Source organism: Charadrius vociferus, unplaced genomic scaffold, assembly GCF_000708025.1.
Source record: "Charadrius vociferus isolate BGI_N301 unplaced genomic scaffold, ASM70802v2 scaffold51, whole genome shotgun sequence".
NCBI lineage: Eukaryota > Metazoa > Chordata > Aves > Charadriiformes > Charadriidae > Charadrius > Charadrius vociferus.
In genome coordinates this window covers 65,562-82,685 of record NW_009646939.1, presented here as the reverse complement: position 1 = coordinate 82,685, position 17,124 = coordinate 65,562, and the positions used below count along the sequence as shown (strand labels likewise).

General features: G+C 36.6%; 1 protein-coding gene across 1 annotated transcript in view; it reads right to left on the bottom strand.

The window, feature by feature from the left end:
• CTDP1 (CTD (carboxy-terminal domain, RNA polymerase II, polypeptide A) phosphatase, subunit 1) overlaps window positions 1–15,320 on the bottom strand; it is a 102,533-nt gene extending 87,213 nt beyond the window's left edge. The window contains 6 exon segments of the mRNA XM_009894945.1: window positions 556–722; window positions 1,815–1,905; window positions 8,014–8,164; window positions 9,515–9,643; window positions 11,078–11,171; window positions 15,240–15,320. Of these exon segments, the coding sequence (XP_009893247.1) occupies window positions 556–722; window positions 1,815–1,905; window positions 8,014–8,164; window positions 9,515–9,643; window positions 11,078–11,171; window positions 15,240–15,280 (673 nt within the window). The 5' untranslated portion in view covers window positions 15,281–15,320.
• Window positions 15,321–17,124: the final 1,804 nt, after the last annotated feature.

The following is a 17,124-nucleotide window of genomic DNA, read 5'->3' as shown; positions in this document are numbered from 1 at the left end:
ATGTCGAATGCCGGAATGCCACATTCAGTAGACACTAAAAATCCCGCACTAATTTCATTAACATGATTTAGGCAGGGAGGTAAGCAGAGATCAAAATATTCATTTTCAGCAGTATGTTGATACCAGAGTTTATTAACTATTGCTCCAAAAGGAGGCAGGTAAAGTCACAGAAAAGGAGAAAGAAGAGGAGGTTGGTTCCCTGACCACCTACAGAGAAGAAAAGACTGCCTTGTGGGGGGAAATAGAGAAACTGCCCTCCTCTACATGTTCTTGAACAACTTGGTGTGCTGCCACATCGGCTCTCCAGCCATAACAGCCAAAATACTATTATGAGTACGCCACTTTTGCTGTGGTTGCCCATGAAAAGCTATCAACAAGAACAGTCCAGTTTTACTAAGCTACTCGCATTTGTGCTGCAGGAGCACACTATTGTCGACTACAATAGTCTAGGATTGCTCATCTGAGCACAACAGCAAGACTACCCCAATGACTTACATCAAACACATTTGAAAAGTGGGAAAAGTTGTAAAAGCAGTTTGAAAATTATATAATTACCTTTCTTCTTCATTTGAATTTCTCTTGATCCAGGAGGTGCATTAATATCTCCTATCCCCTGAAAGTATACATATTTCTTCACAGTTATCAAATTGGGTGCAAACTTCCAAACATCCTCTCTATCATCAATGATGCAAACCATGGAATCCCCACATGGGAAGAGATTTCTAAGAGACAAAACAGTTGATAAAATGAATCCAGTTTTAGAAATTAGTAGTATCAATGGAAGTACTTTCTGTTGATGTTCTGGTATATTATGAATATGTCTGCAGGACATGCTTATATACGAACTTAAAAAAAGCAATAGTAATATTGCAGAATTCAAAATACAATAGTCGAACTAAAAAAAATAAAAAAGGAAAAAGCTATTTTAAAATCTCTCTTCCAACAGCTAGAAGCAAGAACCAACAAGCCTTTGCAAAAACAAAATATTACAACGTTTTGGTCTAGTTTTCACAGTTTATGTCTACAAACAGCCCAAAGACAACTATCACATAGACAATACGCTATCTATGTATAACTAGGAAAAAGACACAGGAACCGTTTTTGAAGAGTTAGACTCATTCACTCCAAGACAAAGGAAGCAAAAAGTACTAATATTTTATCACCTATGTGAATGGGGTAGAGTACTTAAGATATAAAATGCATATGAAAACAGAGCAAGTGAAGAAAAAAGCTTCTCATTTGCTACGGTCAGATGGGGAGGGGGCAATAATTTTTAACCTAACTTTATGAAATACATATCTGTCTTTTAGAAAAAAAAAATCTTGGCTTTATACTCTGAAAAAGATCAAAATCTGAGTTTAGACTAGAATATGAATTCAAGGTTCTAAATTACCCAATTTCAAGAGACACTGCAGAACAGAAGCTGCTAGATGCACAGCACATTTGAAAGCCAGAATACTAGACGTTCAAATATGAATTAACCTCAAACTGAGAATTTTAGTTTAATTAAAAAAACCCACAACCTACATGATCTTATACAAGATCACAAGCCATAAAGCGGAAATATGTTTATTACAAGAATAAAAAGGACAAGTAAAAGATGCCGTTACTTCACATTCTTACTGTTCTAGTACCACAGAACATATTAGGCAGATGAAATGCTGCAATACCTAATATCTCAGTTTTATTGAGATGATGTTGATATTTAAGAGGCAGATAAGAAAGGACTATAAACATGTTCAGTACAGAGGGAGTAATTTTTATTACATTTAGCGTATCCTGTTTTGTTTAATGCGTAAGACCCACATACATACCTAAGATTCCCAGTTTTAGAAAATGGATCAATACATTCATCCCTTGACAATATCCGATGGGAAAAAAGCTTCTTTTCAGGGTCCAAAAATCCTTTTGAAAGAAGAAATTAAAAAGTCAATGTTCAAGATGCTTGTTCCTTGTTTATGTTCTATATCATATATAGATATATTAGATATATCTATATCTAATCAGCTATTTTAACCTGTGCAATAGCAGTTTAACTAACACATAATTTTAAGGTAGGAGATATTATATGGGGGAAAGGGTACGCACACTGGCTCAAGTATTTGTAACTAATGCAGTAGGGTTAATGTTAAAAATCCCATGTCGTTTTCGTTCAACGTAGCAACAACATTGAAATTAAAGTAACTAAATTTGTGACAGCCAAATAAATTAGGCTGAAGGAGATACAGCAGGTGATAGATACACATGATATTTGCAACTTACATTTATCTCTCTATAGGTGGTTCTTTAAAGCTAAATGCTCTCCTTAGCTCATTATGCCTAGGGACTGCAGAGAAGTCTCACAAGAGTCGGCAATGTGCTGCAATACTTAAGCACAATGGGCAAGTTAAGGGACAGCTTCAGCCGGAGCTCTTGCATTTGTAGGTTTTAAGTTGTACCTCTAACAAATACTTTAATACGTTTACATATAATGAATATATCCTGGGATCCCTAGAAACATTTAGGCCCAGTTACAGTATTTTTTCTGACTGCATACTCCAAAAAAAGACAAACTGAAAACAAAACAGGAGAAGCTGTGCTAGCTGATCTTAAAGCAAGATAAAATGCCATTATTTAGGAAAATGGTGACTTGGGTGTACAAACACACATGCACATGCTTCTGGACCTAGCCTCCAATAATGAAGTTCATCTTCATGAGCAGATCACAGCCACGTAATTGCTTAGAAAAACTGGCATTTTACATGCTAATCTGGATTTTCCACTTTACTGATTTTATGTTGAAGCAAATCAACTTCTTGTTATTCTTATGAATAATATAAGGCAGTCAATACTTAATTTGGGAACAATTTTTTAAAGTTTTACTTTATTTTATATGGTGGCCATCTTACAGCCAGAACCAGATTTCAAAATTACTACAGACCATAAGGACCAACTTTAATTTTCTTTCAAGGAGCTCTGAGAACACATGTTCAACTCCTTTTAGGAGTCAAGCTCCCAGAAGTGCGTTAAGTTGGGTTTTCAGAAACAGAGGGTATGAATTAAAAAAAAGTAAAAAGAATTAGTCATCACTTCTGAAAAGTTGATCATGTATGTATTTAATAATAATGTGTAATTGGAATAACTTAAAACCCATAAAAGCAAGAAAATTCCGAGTTAAGGACAGAGGTTCAACCTTAACTCACCCGACTATGCTTAAGAATTGCTGCAAACTCGTAGAATCATCCCCTGTAGTGAGACCCTTGCAGTACCTAGGCATAATGAATTGAGAGAATTAGCTACAAAGATTTATTGCCATACACACAGATATTTTGACAAACTACATAAGCTGCCACACAAATTGCTATTCTCCCCAACCAAATTCTTTTCTACTGATTATCTGAATACACAGGGACTTGCTACACTAAATTGGACAGGAGTGGACTGATTAAATAGCAAAACCACAATGAGGCCATTCAGTTGCAGTGTTGTCTAGCTAAAACGTTAAGAAAAGGAAAGTTGAACTGAGAAAGCCCAAACACAGAAACCCTGACTGCCAGGGATTACAGATGAGGTAGTCTTCTGAAGCTTTTCGATAATGCTTTTGTAAAGACTTATTAAAATTAAATACTTTTGTCCCCTTGATAATTCACTAAAAATACTCCATGCAAGAGCAAACAAGACACCTAGTGACTAGATCACATACTATTAGTTAAAACATTAACTTTAATTGGTTTATAATTGCAAATAGAACATAAATCTGAAGAATTAAAAACTTTACATTAAAAATAAGTAGATGCAGATATGCCCTCCAAGATAAATCTAATCAAAGGCTAAGATTTAACGTCTTTATTAAAAAAAAAATATCATTATTATACTGCTTTCAGTAACAAAAAGAACTTGGAAACCCTCATTATGAAAAACTCTACCACCTTCAAAACAAAAATATTTTCAGAACCTACATCTTGAAAGATTTAGAATTTGATGATAGTGCACTGTTTGGATATTAACCTTTAATAACAAAGCTGCAGGTTTCAAATGGATGATAGCTTCCAAAGTATTGGTGGCTTTTCCCCCCCCAAGAAAAGTCAATATAGACCTCCAAAAAATCCTCATCTGTTTAGATGATGTCACTTTTCTGTGGGAACATTTTGTTGCAAGTTTCTATGACTTCAGAGCAACGAAATGGTCTATGTATAAACTCACCGAGTATACAGAAACAGCAAAAGTGTTCCTAAGATGTACTCTTAGCCTTGTTTCATTTATTTATTTATTCCTACCCATTTCCCACCACCATATCCTCAACAATGATTACAGTCACAGTTTACTGCCTTACTGTTGGTAATGAATTCTTTAACAGAATTTTTTATTGGAGAAGTATCAGTTTGCACAAATCATTCCAGCAGAAAGATAGATGTTGATGAATTTCTCATTTTGTGAGCATGTTTAAAAAAAAATTAAAGACTTTTGTAGAAGTCAATGATTGAAAACAAAGATTTGCTGTTTCAAATGAAAAACAAGTTTCCATTTATTCTGATAAGATAGACAATGTGCTAAGTACGCCTCTAAGTAGTTTCTTTAACAAGCTGAGAAGCGTATCATTATCCCTTGACTGCAATACTACCAGGGACTATTCAGCAGACTTACCTAGCAGAGGCTATTCCCCCCCCCCCCCCCCTTTTTTTTTTTTCTGTTTCAAATTGGCATCTTTTCTAGCTGACAGTATGAGAATTTTTTCTTTGGCCAAGAAGGTTGAAAACAGTGAGCAGCTGGGAAGTCACCACAGATGAGACAGCTGATCCAGCTATAATGCTAACATTTGTTCAGAAACCCCACCCTACATAAATTTGTTTAATCAAGCATAAATTCCGGGGTTTCTCCCCCCCCCCCCCCAATTGTTTGTTTTCCAGTATCTCAGACTGGGTCTTTGCACATACAGTTTTATCAAGCTGTGTTACCTGATCTTATATAGACTCCCTTAGAAAAGCAAACTTGTAAATAAGACTTGTAAAGTTAAAAAAACATCACAAGATGCAATGTTCAAAAGTACCCAACTCATATTGGGGAAGTCTCAAATCTTAGATGCATATTGAGTTAAACAGCAATTCATAGTAGAAATGATATAACAGTAGGGTTCAACATGAATTTGAGTAAGTCCTTTTAAAAACAAATCTAAAATTGAATTTCTGAAGAATCAGGTCACCTCCAGTTCTGCTTCAGGTCCTACTTTAGAACCTGGAAAGAGCCATTGACCCAATCTTTCAGTAGCATTGGAGACCTTCAGATACTGGTAATTACAGACACAAGCATTTTGTCAATTCTTTATTGAAATACATACTGTAGTATACTTGCTGAAAGAAACCATACATATGAATGCCCTCAACTGAGTCCTACTTTCTAAGTTCCACTTTAAATCTTCACAGTGATTTCACATTGCATTCTTGTTGCCTAGTGGCCTCTGAACTCAAAATTCACAGTGGCATTGACTTTTACAACCAGCATTTAAGACTTCAGTATTAAATACAGCAAACTTCTCTTATGCAGACTAGGAAAAAAAGTTAAGTAACAATTGGCCAAAATAACTCTGTAGAAAGGGAATACTATAGGAAGTTCTAAATTATAAATTCCAAACTCATCTTCATAAATGTACGACAAGATACCACTTTGTAAATGTCTCAAACTAAAAAAGGGTTTAGGATAAATAACTTCAGCAGACACAAATGGTGCTTACAAATATCAGCTAATCCCACTTAACATCCAATAGGAGTCAGTTGGGATGAGAGAAAAGGACTTACAAGATGTCACCTGTTTGCAAAGTGAGGAAAAAGCATTTCAGGACATGGAAGAACCAGAGTTCAGATTTCACAAAGAAATCTGGGGTGTATATGGAAGCCCTAAGAAAACAACTTTTTTCTTATAAAAAAAGATTCCCAGCATTTTATTACAAGTCCTTCCTTTATGTAACATAGCGATAATGGTAAAATATCAGACTGACAGGTTTCTGTGAGAAATCACTTAACCAATACTGCCATCAAGTGTTCTCTATATGTATTAGCTATATATTTCTCCGTTAATTGCATTTCGGTTACACAGGTGACTATGCGGACCAAAGGCTATATCAACTGTTTCTCCATACCGACATATTTCATTTGAAACTATCATCATCACTGTACAAGTAATCCACTTGTAGTTTGATGAGGTTAGACAGCTTCAGGCAAAAATCCAGAAGTCTGGGGATGTCAGAAGCAATAATACCCTAATTTGCTCATCAAGTGTGATGCCCACAAATAGGCTTGTCACATTTTAAGTATCACTCCATGCCAGCATGGGGCCTGCAGCATAATTCAAATTTTAGCTCAGAGATTAAAATAAGCAAATAGGACCAAATCACACATTGAAAGAAGACGAATCACTTGGAAAGCACTTACACACCATGAGTTAAATACCTCTGCAACTCATTCTTCCCCCTGGCTCTGAAGCTACACATCTTGACCTTATTTGGTACACATCTTCTGACCTTAGGCCACAGGCAGATTTTGGCATAAAGATCCAAGTGAAGAAGATTGCCCACCCACTTTTTTACCACCAGGTATTTAGACCTAGTGTATAAGAAAACCATTCCCCTTTTGCTACACAAGAAATAACCACACTATAAGGACAGCATGGTACAAAAGTGTTAATGCATTAGCAGTATGCAATGTATAATCCAACAGTGAGACTGACAAAGCTTTAGGAAGATCATTCAAACAACTCAGCCAATAAATAGGAAGTAATGTAGAAACATTCACTTGGATGGGCCGGACAGGACATGCCTGTCCTGAACTTTCTTTCAAGAATTAGTTGGAAACCACAAGTAGGTTTCGCTTTCTGATTACAGAAGTCTCTTATGCTTGTCATTACAAGCATCTTCTGTGTTTTATATAACATGTACAAAGCATTCTCTAATTAGACAATTCTTTTCTAAACTGTTCCAGGGCTAACTAGTATAGTTAGCTAACAATTTTGGAATCTTCCTTTCTTGCCAAGAAGTGGGATCATTGCGATAGCACTGCTCAAGGTACTCATGGCAACATGACACTAAAAAAGCAGATGTGAAAGACAACTTAAAAAAAAAAAAAAAGAAGCTAGGAGACATGGAAGAACAGCAAGGACAGTTTGACATGCAGAGTCATAGCCTACAACATTGTTAATCATATTGTCTTAGTCTGACAGACTTAATAAAGGGAAGTCTGAGGTGAAAATGCTATTCTGTCAATGAAGAGTCAAGATGGGGCAAATTTTACAGTTTAAACACATGGTCACAGTCCTAACATTAATTTGACCCATATGCTTGCATAGCAGGGTAGGTTTCTTTTCTGCTTGTTGGAAAAACCCAAAACACTTCAGCCAGTGACCCACACCATAGACTACTATTGCTATAATTGAAACGCAAGTTTTCAGTTACTAGGAGAAAATATTTTTAAGTTCTTGAGAAGTATATGTGAAAATACTGCTAGATCTGTGCTTTTCCTCAAATAAGTGCATCTCAGCCCCATGACACAAATAGAAATGCTGTAAATTGATTTCAGCTTCCTTTGGTGAAAGGAAACAGCAGGGGGAGAGGAGTGGGGAGGGCAGAGGGGTGCTCCCCATAGGAGGAGATAATTTCACGTTGTTGATTTTTATGGAACTGTTGCTTCAGATTTCTAAGACAAGTGATGTTGCAGATCATTTTTACATCTCATAAGTATGATTTCTTACTTAATTCAATAGGAAGGCACTAGTTAGTATGCCACAATGTGATTCTTTAACCATCAGGGAAGCAAAAAAAGCACATCTGATGGAAAAAAAAAAAACCAACAAAAAAAGAAGGATTATTTCTAAAATTAAAGGCCATACAGGCACTGCACTGTAAACAAGCCAAGAATTATGCTTATAGGACGATTTAGGAAGTAGTTTTGCACAAAATAAAGAACAAATACTTGAAAACAACCACAGAAAGAAAAGGAGTATGAAGGCTGATTATGTAAATATTGTTAAATGTAATGTACTACTCACCTGCAATTGTATGTGCATACAGTCTGCTGCCAAAAGTAAAAACATGTAATTCATACAGCTTGGCAATTTTTTCCAGGAATTCCTTACAATGAGGACGCAAACGAGTATGCAACATAGGCTCACCTCGACCTAACTGGAAATGAAATATTCCCTAGAAGAAAAAGCACATTTCATATTATCAAAATACCAAACAAAAATGCCAGTATTCCAGAAATGCCTTCCTCCATGACTTCCACTACTTTTACTTGGTCCAACGAGGCTAAAGCAAGTTTTAGCCACAAAGATTATGTGGATGAATAAAAACCAAAGCACATTTTTGCTCTGTGCCAGGCAGTCCAATACAAAGTTTTTCAAAGGCAGGAAGCTGCACTGTTGAAAAGCTCATGATCAAGGCAACTTTCATTGAAATCTTTACTCACAGCAAACCAATCTGAAAAAAGCAACTTGAGAATTTTCTCTGGAAGTTCAGGATCTCACTCCAATCAGTACTACTCAGCAAACTTCACTCAGATTAGTTTCAGTATATATCAAGCTCAGAGACAGACTTTGTTGGATGGAAAAATATTATGTCTATGGTAACATACCATAAGATAGCAAAGAAGGAAGGAAGTTTGCAGATAAAGATCCCAGTTAAAAATCTGAAAATCTTTTAAAAAATTGTTTTTCTTCAAACCATGCATTTATACAGATGAAGACATAGCCTTTCAAATACACCATTTTTTAAAAAATCTTTATGCTGAATATTCACTGTTCTCTTTCCCCTCAATTGCAGAGTACATTTACAGCTCATTTTTTGCTAGCAGGTGTGAACAAATGCTGAACCTGGACATGAGAGAATGGCAAGAGGAAAGAAAGAGGAATTAAGAAACCACAGTTTGCATGACATTGGAGTTTGAATTTGCATCCTCCTGTACAACACACTGTAGACACATTCCAACGTGCTTCTTGTTTTAAAGTTTCCAATTTGGAAATACTACAAGCCAATAGTCCCTACCAGTTCAATGATGTTTCATGAAGAAATTAAAAGCAACACCCAAACCTCCCCCCCAAAAAATGAAGTTGAAGAAAAAAAAAAATAAAAAATCACTAGATATATTTATGGAATGACAGATGTAGTAGCACACAGGATTACCCAAAAAGGGACTACGAACAGTAATTCACTATATCTGCCTCAGCCTTGGAGGGGAAAAAAGTCTCAGTAATGAGTACTCTGGTTGTGAATTGTAGAGGAAAGAAAGTAGAGATTAAAAATAGCTACCTGAAGCTTCTCACTTAAAGTGACAGGGATGGAAAAGTGCAGGAAAGCATAAATGGAAGAAAGAAAACCACCAGTTTAAATGTAGAGAAAAAGTGAACATAGAGACAGGCTTTTCATTTTCTGCTACTCTTCAACTACAAATTTATCTAACCACAGAATGTTTTCTTAAAGAACCATCATTTAAATATTGTTAGAAATATTCCTGTTGTTACTTTGGCTTGAAAGTTAACACCAAATACTTACCTTGTTAGACATTTGTTGGCAGTGCTGTTCTGTAGTATGGATCAATGTCTGGTCCAAATCTACCATCAGCACCAGTTTTCGATTTCGATGTAGTCGCTGTTGGTCTTCTCTTCCTAGCTGCTCAGCTTGCTGTAACAAAATATTCACAACTAAGCTCAGCTTAGAAGAAATAAGTTTGGTTTATTGCCTTTTGTGTATTGTAAACTTGAGAAGTTCTGCTACAAACTAATTGCATAAGAAATGATGCTTCAACACAACAGTAGTCATGGCAGCTTTGTCAGCAAATTTACTGCAGAAAAAAAATACTCCCATAGTCTACTCTCAGATCTTTGTGGCACTAGTAACTCTTAAAACGGACTAACTCTACACAACAACTTCCAAGTTTAGGAAATAAGTAACCACTGAATTAAATTAAGGCCAAGAGTCTTGAGAGGAAATAGCGGTAGCTTTGGGATAGGCAAAGGACAAATTCAGGAAGTGTGAAAACTTTGGCTGCTACATTCAGCAATTTTGTATCAATTAGGTACAATATGGCTGACAACACTAGGCTGAGTATTAAACTGAAGCTGTTAATGACAGAAATTATTATAACTGTCAACCTGAGCTTAAAGAATGTATGACTTCAGACATAAATAGTTAGATTATGTAGTTCTGTGTGGCCACTGATAACAAAGACCTTACACTCCCGTAAATTTGAGTTGAAGTTTACTCCTCTTGTGCGTATTTACAAACTTTCAAAGTACCATATTAAGCTCTGTGTTCACTATAACCACTTCTGATAGCAAGCTGCAGTGCTATCCACCAGGCAGCTAAACTTAAAAGCAAAGTTAAGTGAAGCATTATGAAGAAGCAGGAGTCAAGTGCAAATTGCCCTTTGAAATGCGCCAGCATGATGAGAACAATTCTAGTTGCTTGTATTGTCACATTTCTTCTCACTTGTGTTTTTTGAAGAGTTAACAAAAAAGGTGAGCAGTGGTATAAAAAGACATGAAGTCCGTAAGGAAGGTAGAGTGTTTATCTTCAAAACAAACATAACTTTTCCTCTAAGGAAACTGAGGGATGAACAAGCATATTTTGATAACTCAGCTGACTGGAACATTTGAAAAATAATGAAATAAATTTAGCATACAGTTAAGTTGCAAGCAAACTAGCTTTACAGTATCTAGTGGGATCAATTTCAAGGTGAAGGGTGAAGCTAGGTTTCAGAGACATTGCAAACTTTGAACACATTTCAACTACTGCAAACTAAACTTCAGAGAAACTGCTAATTCTTAGAGACAAAAACATTAAAGTAGTAAGTTTTCACACTGCTGTCACAGAAGTACCATCTTTTCAGTGGACATCTTAAAAAATCCACTATAAAACCTGCTAACAATCAAATTGCATTGGGATAAACACACAAATACCCTTGGCTATGGATGTTCCACACCAAATTACTCTTCAAAGGGAAGCCAAACTTTCTGTATGAAGTACATACAACACTGAAGAAACTCCTGTAATTACACTTCTCAACTGAGGAGCTACAGTGAAAGGTATGAATAAAGAAAGCATGATGGTACCTACCTCAGAGCTAACTTTCAGTTCTGGGACACTGTGAACCATAGATACAGTTGCTGTGGATAATGGCACATTCTGCTTTCCATTCTTGCTTCGTATCCTAATCACCCAGGGAAAAGAAACATTAGAAAAGAAGAAAGTAATAGTTTAGTGAAAAGTTAAACACACTAAAATCTGTGGTATCAAACTAGTCACCACCAAAAAACTAACTAATACGCTCTTTCAAATTCTTGTTAATGCAAGTTAACGAACAAAATGGATAAAGAGATCAAAGCAGCTCACCATAAAGACCTTGCAAAAAATAATTGTAATTAGGTATGCTTCTATATAATTATTTCATGAAAAGTGACACTAAGATGAAACAGACATCTACATATTGATTGGCATTAGAAAACAGTTATAAACTAAGCATAACTACCAAATCATTCACATTTAAAACTATTCGTTTCCTTTTTTTTTTTTTGCAATTACTCAGAATGCAATTATCTACTTCTCTCCAAGCCAGACTATGAAATCAATTTAAACAAAAGATAGGCAAAGTTACTCTTTACACATAGCAGAGTGACTTACATGTGACCGCTGCTTCACAAAAAGCATTCAAAAAATCTCCATAGGTGCATTTCCCTTTGGCACAAACAGAATGAGGTACTACATATGTGTGCCTGTATGTATTTCATTTACATGTATATTACGCACATGCACAGTCTTACTTATGTACATATCTGTATGATATATAGCTGTATGTATATACATGTTGTGCATATATATTATACATATATATATATGAGAGTGTTGGGAACTCTGTTATCTAATTTTAAAGACATTATTTATGGTTCACCAAAATTAAAATACTACCATAAAATTTTGTCCTATGTGACGCGTGCACAACTTTTAATTCCCCCGAGTACTTGTCCTACCAAGGACAAAATTTGGTATCAGAGCTACAGCCAGAGTTAAATTTCACCCAGTTTTCACTTCATGACAAGCAAGTTCATGAGGAAAAAAAATGGTACTGAGGTGTGTTGAGGCAGACACACTCACAGAAAGATATGCTTTTACTGTGCCATAGTGGTTGGAAGCACTGATACTCAGAAACAAAAGACAGATTACTTCATTTGGTCCGAAGTTTACACCCGCATTTTAGCATCTTACATCCTTTGCTTCAGAGTTCAGAACACCTCACATATAACACTGAATGGTATTCTAAATGAGCCTTTAAAAAGGATGAACTGTTTTCAGACCATTTGTTGAATAAGCATAAGAATTGTTTACCAGAAAGATGCACCACTAACACCCAACATGCTGGCAGTGAACTGGCTATACTTGCATTTTTTCAGGCAAGAAAAACATTGATGTTTTTGAACTGACTTCTGGTGTATGCTCAGCAGACCTAACACATTATACCACATGTATAAGCCGTTTTGTATAAAATGAAGACATTATCTGAAGTAGAGGAGTATTAACTGAGAGAACAGAATTCACTGCATACCCTGAATTTATCTAGATTTTTAATGAAATAATAGCAGTATAGGAATATTTGGATGTGACTGTATTCAAACCTCAAATCAAGTATTCATTCAGGGCAGGAAAAGCCCTATTCATTATTATCCTAACTTTTTGTTAGGTTTGCCGTTTTGCCAAGTAATACTTATTAACAAAATATTACCAGTCAACTTTTCATTAACAGTTATATCCAACCATTATTAACTAGACTACATATTGCCTAAAGAGTTGTGGTGAATGGAGTTAAATCCAGTTGACATCCAGTCACAAGTGGTGCTCTCCAGGGCTCAGTACTGGGGCCTGTTCTCTTTAATGTCTTTATCAACAACATGGACAAGGGGATCGAGTGCACCCTCAGTAAGTTTGCAGACAACACTAAGTTAGGTGGGAGTGTCGACCTGCCTGAGGGTAGGAGGGCTCTACAGAGGGATCTGGACAGGCAGGATTGATGGGCCGAGGCCGGTGGTATGAAGTTCAACAAGGCCAAGTGCCAGGTCCTGCACTTGGGTCACAACAACCCCGTGCAGTGCTACAGGCTTGGGGAAGAGTGGCTGGAAAGCTGCCTGGCACAAAAGGACCTGGAGGTGTTGCTCGACAGACTGCTGAATATGAGCCAGCAGTGTGCTCAGGTGGCCAAGAAGGCCAGTACCATCCTGGCCTGCATCAGGAATAGTGTGGTGAGCAGGAGTAGGGAAGTGATCGTTCCCCTGTACTTGGCACTGGTGAGGCCCCACGTCAAATACAGTCTTCAGTTTTAGGCCCCTCACTACAAGACAGACATTGAGGTGCTGAAGCATGTCCAAAGAAGGGCAACAAAGCTGGGGAGGGATCTGCAGAACAACTCTTTTGAGGAGCGGCTGAGGGAACTGGGGTTGTTTAGCCTGGAGAAAAGGAGGCTCAGGGAGAGCTTACTGCTCTCTACAGCTACCTGAAAGGAGGTTGTAGAGAGGTGGGGGCTGACCTCTTCTCCCAAGTAACAAGAGACAGCACAAGAGGAAATGGCCTCAAGTTACACCAGCGGAGGTTTAGGATGGACATTAGGAAAAATTTCTTCCCAGAAAGGGTTGTTAAGCATTGGAACAGGCTGCCCAGGGAAGTGGTGGAGTCGCCATCCCAGGAACTATTTAGAAGACAGGTAGACATGGTGCTTAGGGACATGGTTGATGGGTGGTTTTGGCAGTGTTAGGTTGATGGTTGGACTCGATATTAAATGTCCCTTCCAACCCAGACAATTCCATGATTTTCAATATTCAGTCCACTTGTGCTCATTTAAGGGATAATGCTCACAAAATAATTCATAATGAGCTATGAATTAAAATTAAAACAAAGTATTTCCTTCCAAATGAAATGAGCATGCAACATTCATTTCTAAAATCCAGGCTACTCTACAGCCCATTTTGGAAAACAGCTGTTGAATTAGTAATTTGGTATGCATAAGAAGCATTCTCTTCACCAACTGTATTAGCAATGAGACATAGCAAAAGAGAAATACAATCACATTTTGAATTTGCTTTCTTTCTGGCCTAAGGCTTAAATTTCTTTAGTGCCATTGCAGAATATTTCACAAAAAACATTTAAAAACAGTTCTGAAGTCTTAAATTGAAAGCACTGGAAACAAGCTAGCTCCCATTCAGACACAGTACAAATGAAGCACGGTCACATGAATGAGATTGATATTAACTCACATCTATTTACACCTGCAGATAAAACTCAGGTTTATCAAGTCACTGTTCACACACCTTACAACTCTCAAGCTCAGTTATGAGTACAGAAAAAGCCAAGTAGGATACACTGTGATGAGCATTTATGTCTGCGTGCATGCTCTTTACATTTTCTACACATGGTAGTAAGTTACTCTAGATTTATCTCCACAGAAAGAGCATGCACAGCTATTAAGTCATAAATTTTCAATGTGAACTGTAACTCAAGTACCCACATGGCATCTTATTCACCCATATTCCTAGTTATGAATCCCTGTAACGGCTCAAAGGAAATAAAATTCTAAACAATGCATCTGTGACTACAGTGACATATAAGGAGAAAGTAGGCACATATTTGAAGCTTCCAGGGTGGCAAAACAAGTGCCTTGTATAAACAGCAAAAGTAAATTAAGACACTTTGCAATAGTGGCACAGATCTTGCTTATTTCCCCTTCACATGTTGGTTTTATCCAGAGGGCACACCAATTCCTGCATACAAGCAGCAATTTTTCAGTAAAGAAATATACTTTATTAAATTATATATATATCACTATATATCTATATCATCACTGTATTGTATATATATCACTATTAATAACGTGATCAGGAATTAATATATTCAGACCACTATAAGCAAGAATTTCATGAGCTAATCTCAATAGATTTATTTTTTTTTAAAAAAAGCAAATGTGAAAAGTGCTTTATACTGAAACTTAACTTGTAAAGGAAACTCCCTCTCAACTTTCCTTATAGGAGCACTCCGAGTAGACCTACTTACATTAGGCAGTATGAATACTGTTGTCCCTCCCAACTAGTATCTACAACTTCACAATTACCCTTACAGGTATGACTCACAACTACCAAGAGCCACAATGGAGAAGCAAAGTAGTAAATGAGAGAATGAAGAGCTTGGATCCCTAATCATAAGCAAGGAGTAGTTGGAGAAAATAGCTGAGAATACTTACTGAGTCAAGTCCTGGCCACATTCTGCACACAAGCCTTTCATAACAACGGGATGGCTGCATCCTTCCAGTCTCACCAAGACACCCCTGAAAAAGAAGGAGTCATTCCATTTATTGCAGGTTAATTTCAGACACTGAAATTAATGACTGCAGATTGAAAGAGTTCAAAGAATAATTTCTGGTTATGATTTGAGTGCCAGCCCCCTAAGATATGTGCTTTTATTCCAACATTGGGAAAAAGTATGCAAATTATTCAATTTCACACCTTCAAAAGCCACCAGAACATATATTAATGTCAGTTTCTAACCTTAGTTGAGCAAAGAAGTTCCATGTATCAATAAAACAAGCATTGCTTATCCAGAAACAGTTTACATTCAATTAGATACAACTCCCCATTAAAATGCTAGAGCTACACAGTAATGAAAATCAATATGGAAACTTCTGTTCTAATAAACAGATGGAATCAGTATATTCTCCTGTGTCCTGGCAGAAACATACATTGCTTCAGTCTTCTCACAAAAATATTTCAATTTTTGATCCTTAAGCCTTGGATTGCCACATTTTAAAATAAAGACATGCAAAAGGATATCTTGTTCTTTCTTCCAGCCAATGGCTAAAACAAATCAGAAATTAGAGCTTGAGAAGCAGAGAAGGGTGACATTTACTATTCCAAACCGCTTAGAAGACAAAGTCTGCTTTTCAGTTGAATGATCCAACTAAAGTACTCCTTTGTTCAAATTCAGTTCTCAAAATTCAGGGTCTTGAAAATATCGCAATTTATTTTGTCTCAATTACTTGGGCAGTCATTACAAGAGAATTCTCCCATTTTTTTCAGTACCGTTGCAAAAGTTGATCTTTAAGTATTTTTTTTAATTATTAAAAAACACCTGTAATAAATAGATATAGTTCAGCTACTACCAAATTGCCTCAACTCTGTGACCATGAGCTGCAGCATCTCTCACATATTTTAGAAAATTAAAAAAGTCAAGCAGATAAAAACACCCCAAATACAAGCTCTTTCATAAGTTGGTTGTAGTGTTCTCTCTTTAGCTTCAAACCTACGTTGCAATAAGCAGACAGCACCAGGACAAAAACCATTTCGCATACTCAAGTCCCTCATTCATTTATCTGACTATTAAGCATTTGGGAATTCCAAAAGGAATTCCACTTTCCAAATGATGCCTGCAACTGCTTACTTTCCATGTGACACTCATTTCTCAATGACCAGAAGACTGATGAAACCACTAACAAAACTGCAGTTGATGGCCATGCTGAGGATTTTTACTTCTTTGAGAGTAAAAACTAGATTCAGGTCAGGTTTATTTGAAGAAAAGTCTTGACAAGCCATCATACTACCAGTACTCCCACTTAAAACAGTGCAGAGCTAGTCCCTTCTCACTGGCAGTCATCATCTGCTTAGAAATTACACCTCCTCTTCCTGTCTAAGCATTTTAGATCATCTTTTTAAAACACAATATCTATTTCACAGAGCACAAACAATAAATAGTCATTTTTGGTTTTGTACAAGAACTGCACAAGAGATAAACTATTTTTGTGGCCCTTCACTACTGGCAACTCATTGTTTGATTATTTAGTTCTTCTCTCATGCCCCTATGTCTGCATTACTCCATTTGACTCTTCTACTCCCCCAACCCTTTGACAATGACTTTTACCTTGATTCATCACTAAATTCCTTCTCCTTAGGCTACCAACTCAGATTAAGGACCATGCCAGAATTGCTCATTTTTAACCTGTGCTCAGTGTATGAACCTTAAATTACAAAGACATCTAAAAAGGCCAACCCCCCCATGATATGAGCTACAGAATTGTGCATAAGAATTTACAATAATTGAGATTTTACCCCAATTTAATTGGTTTTCAATAGTTA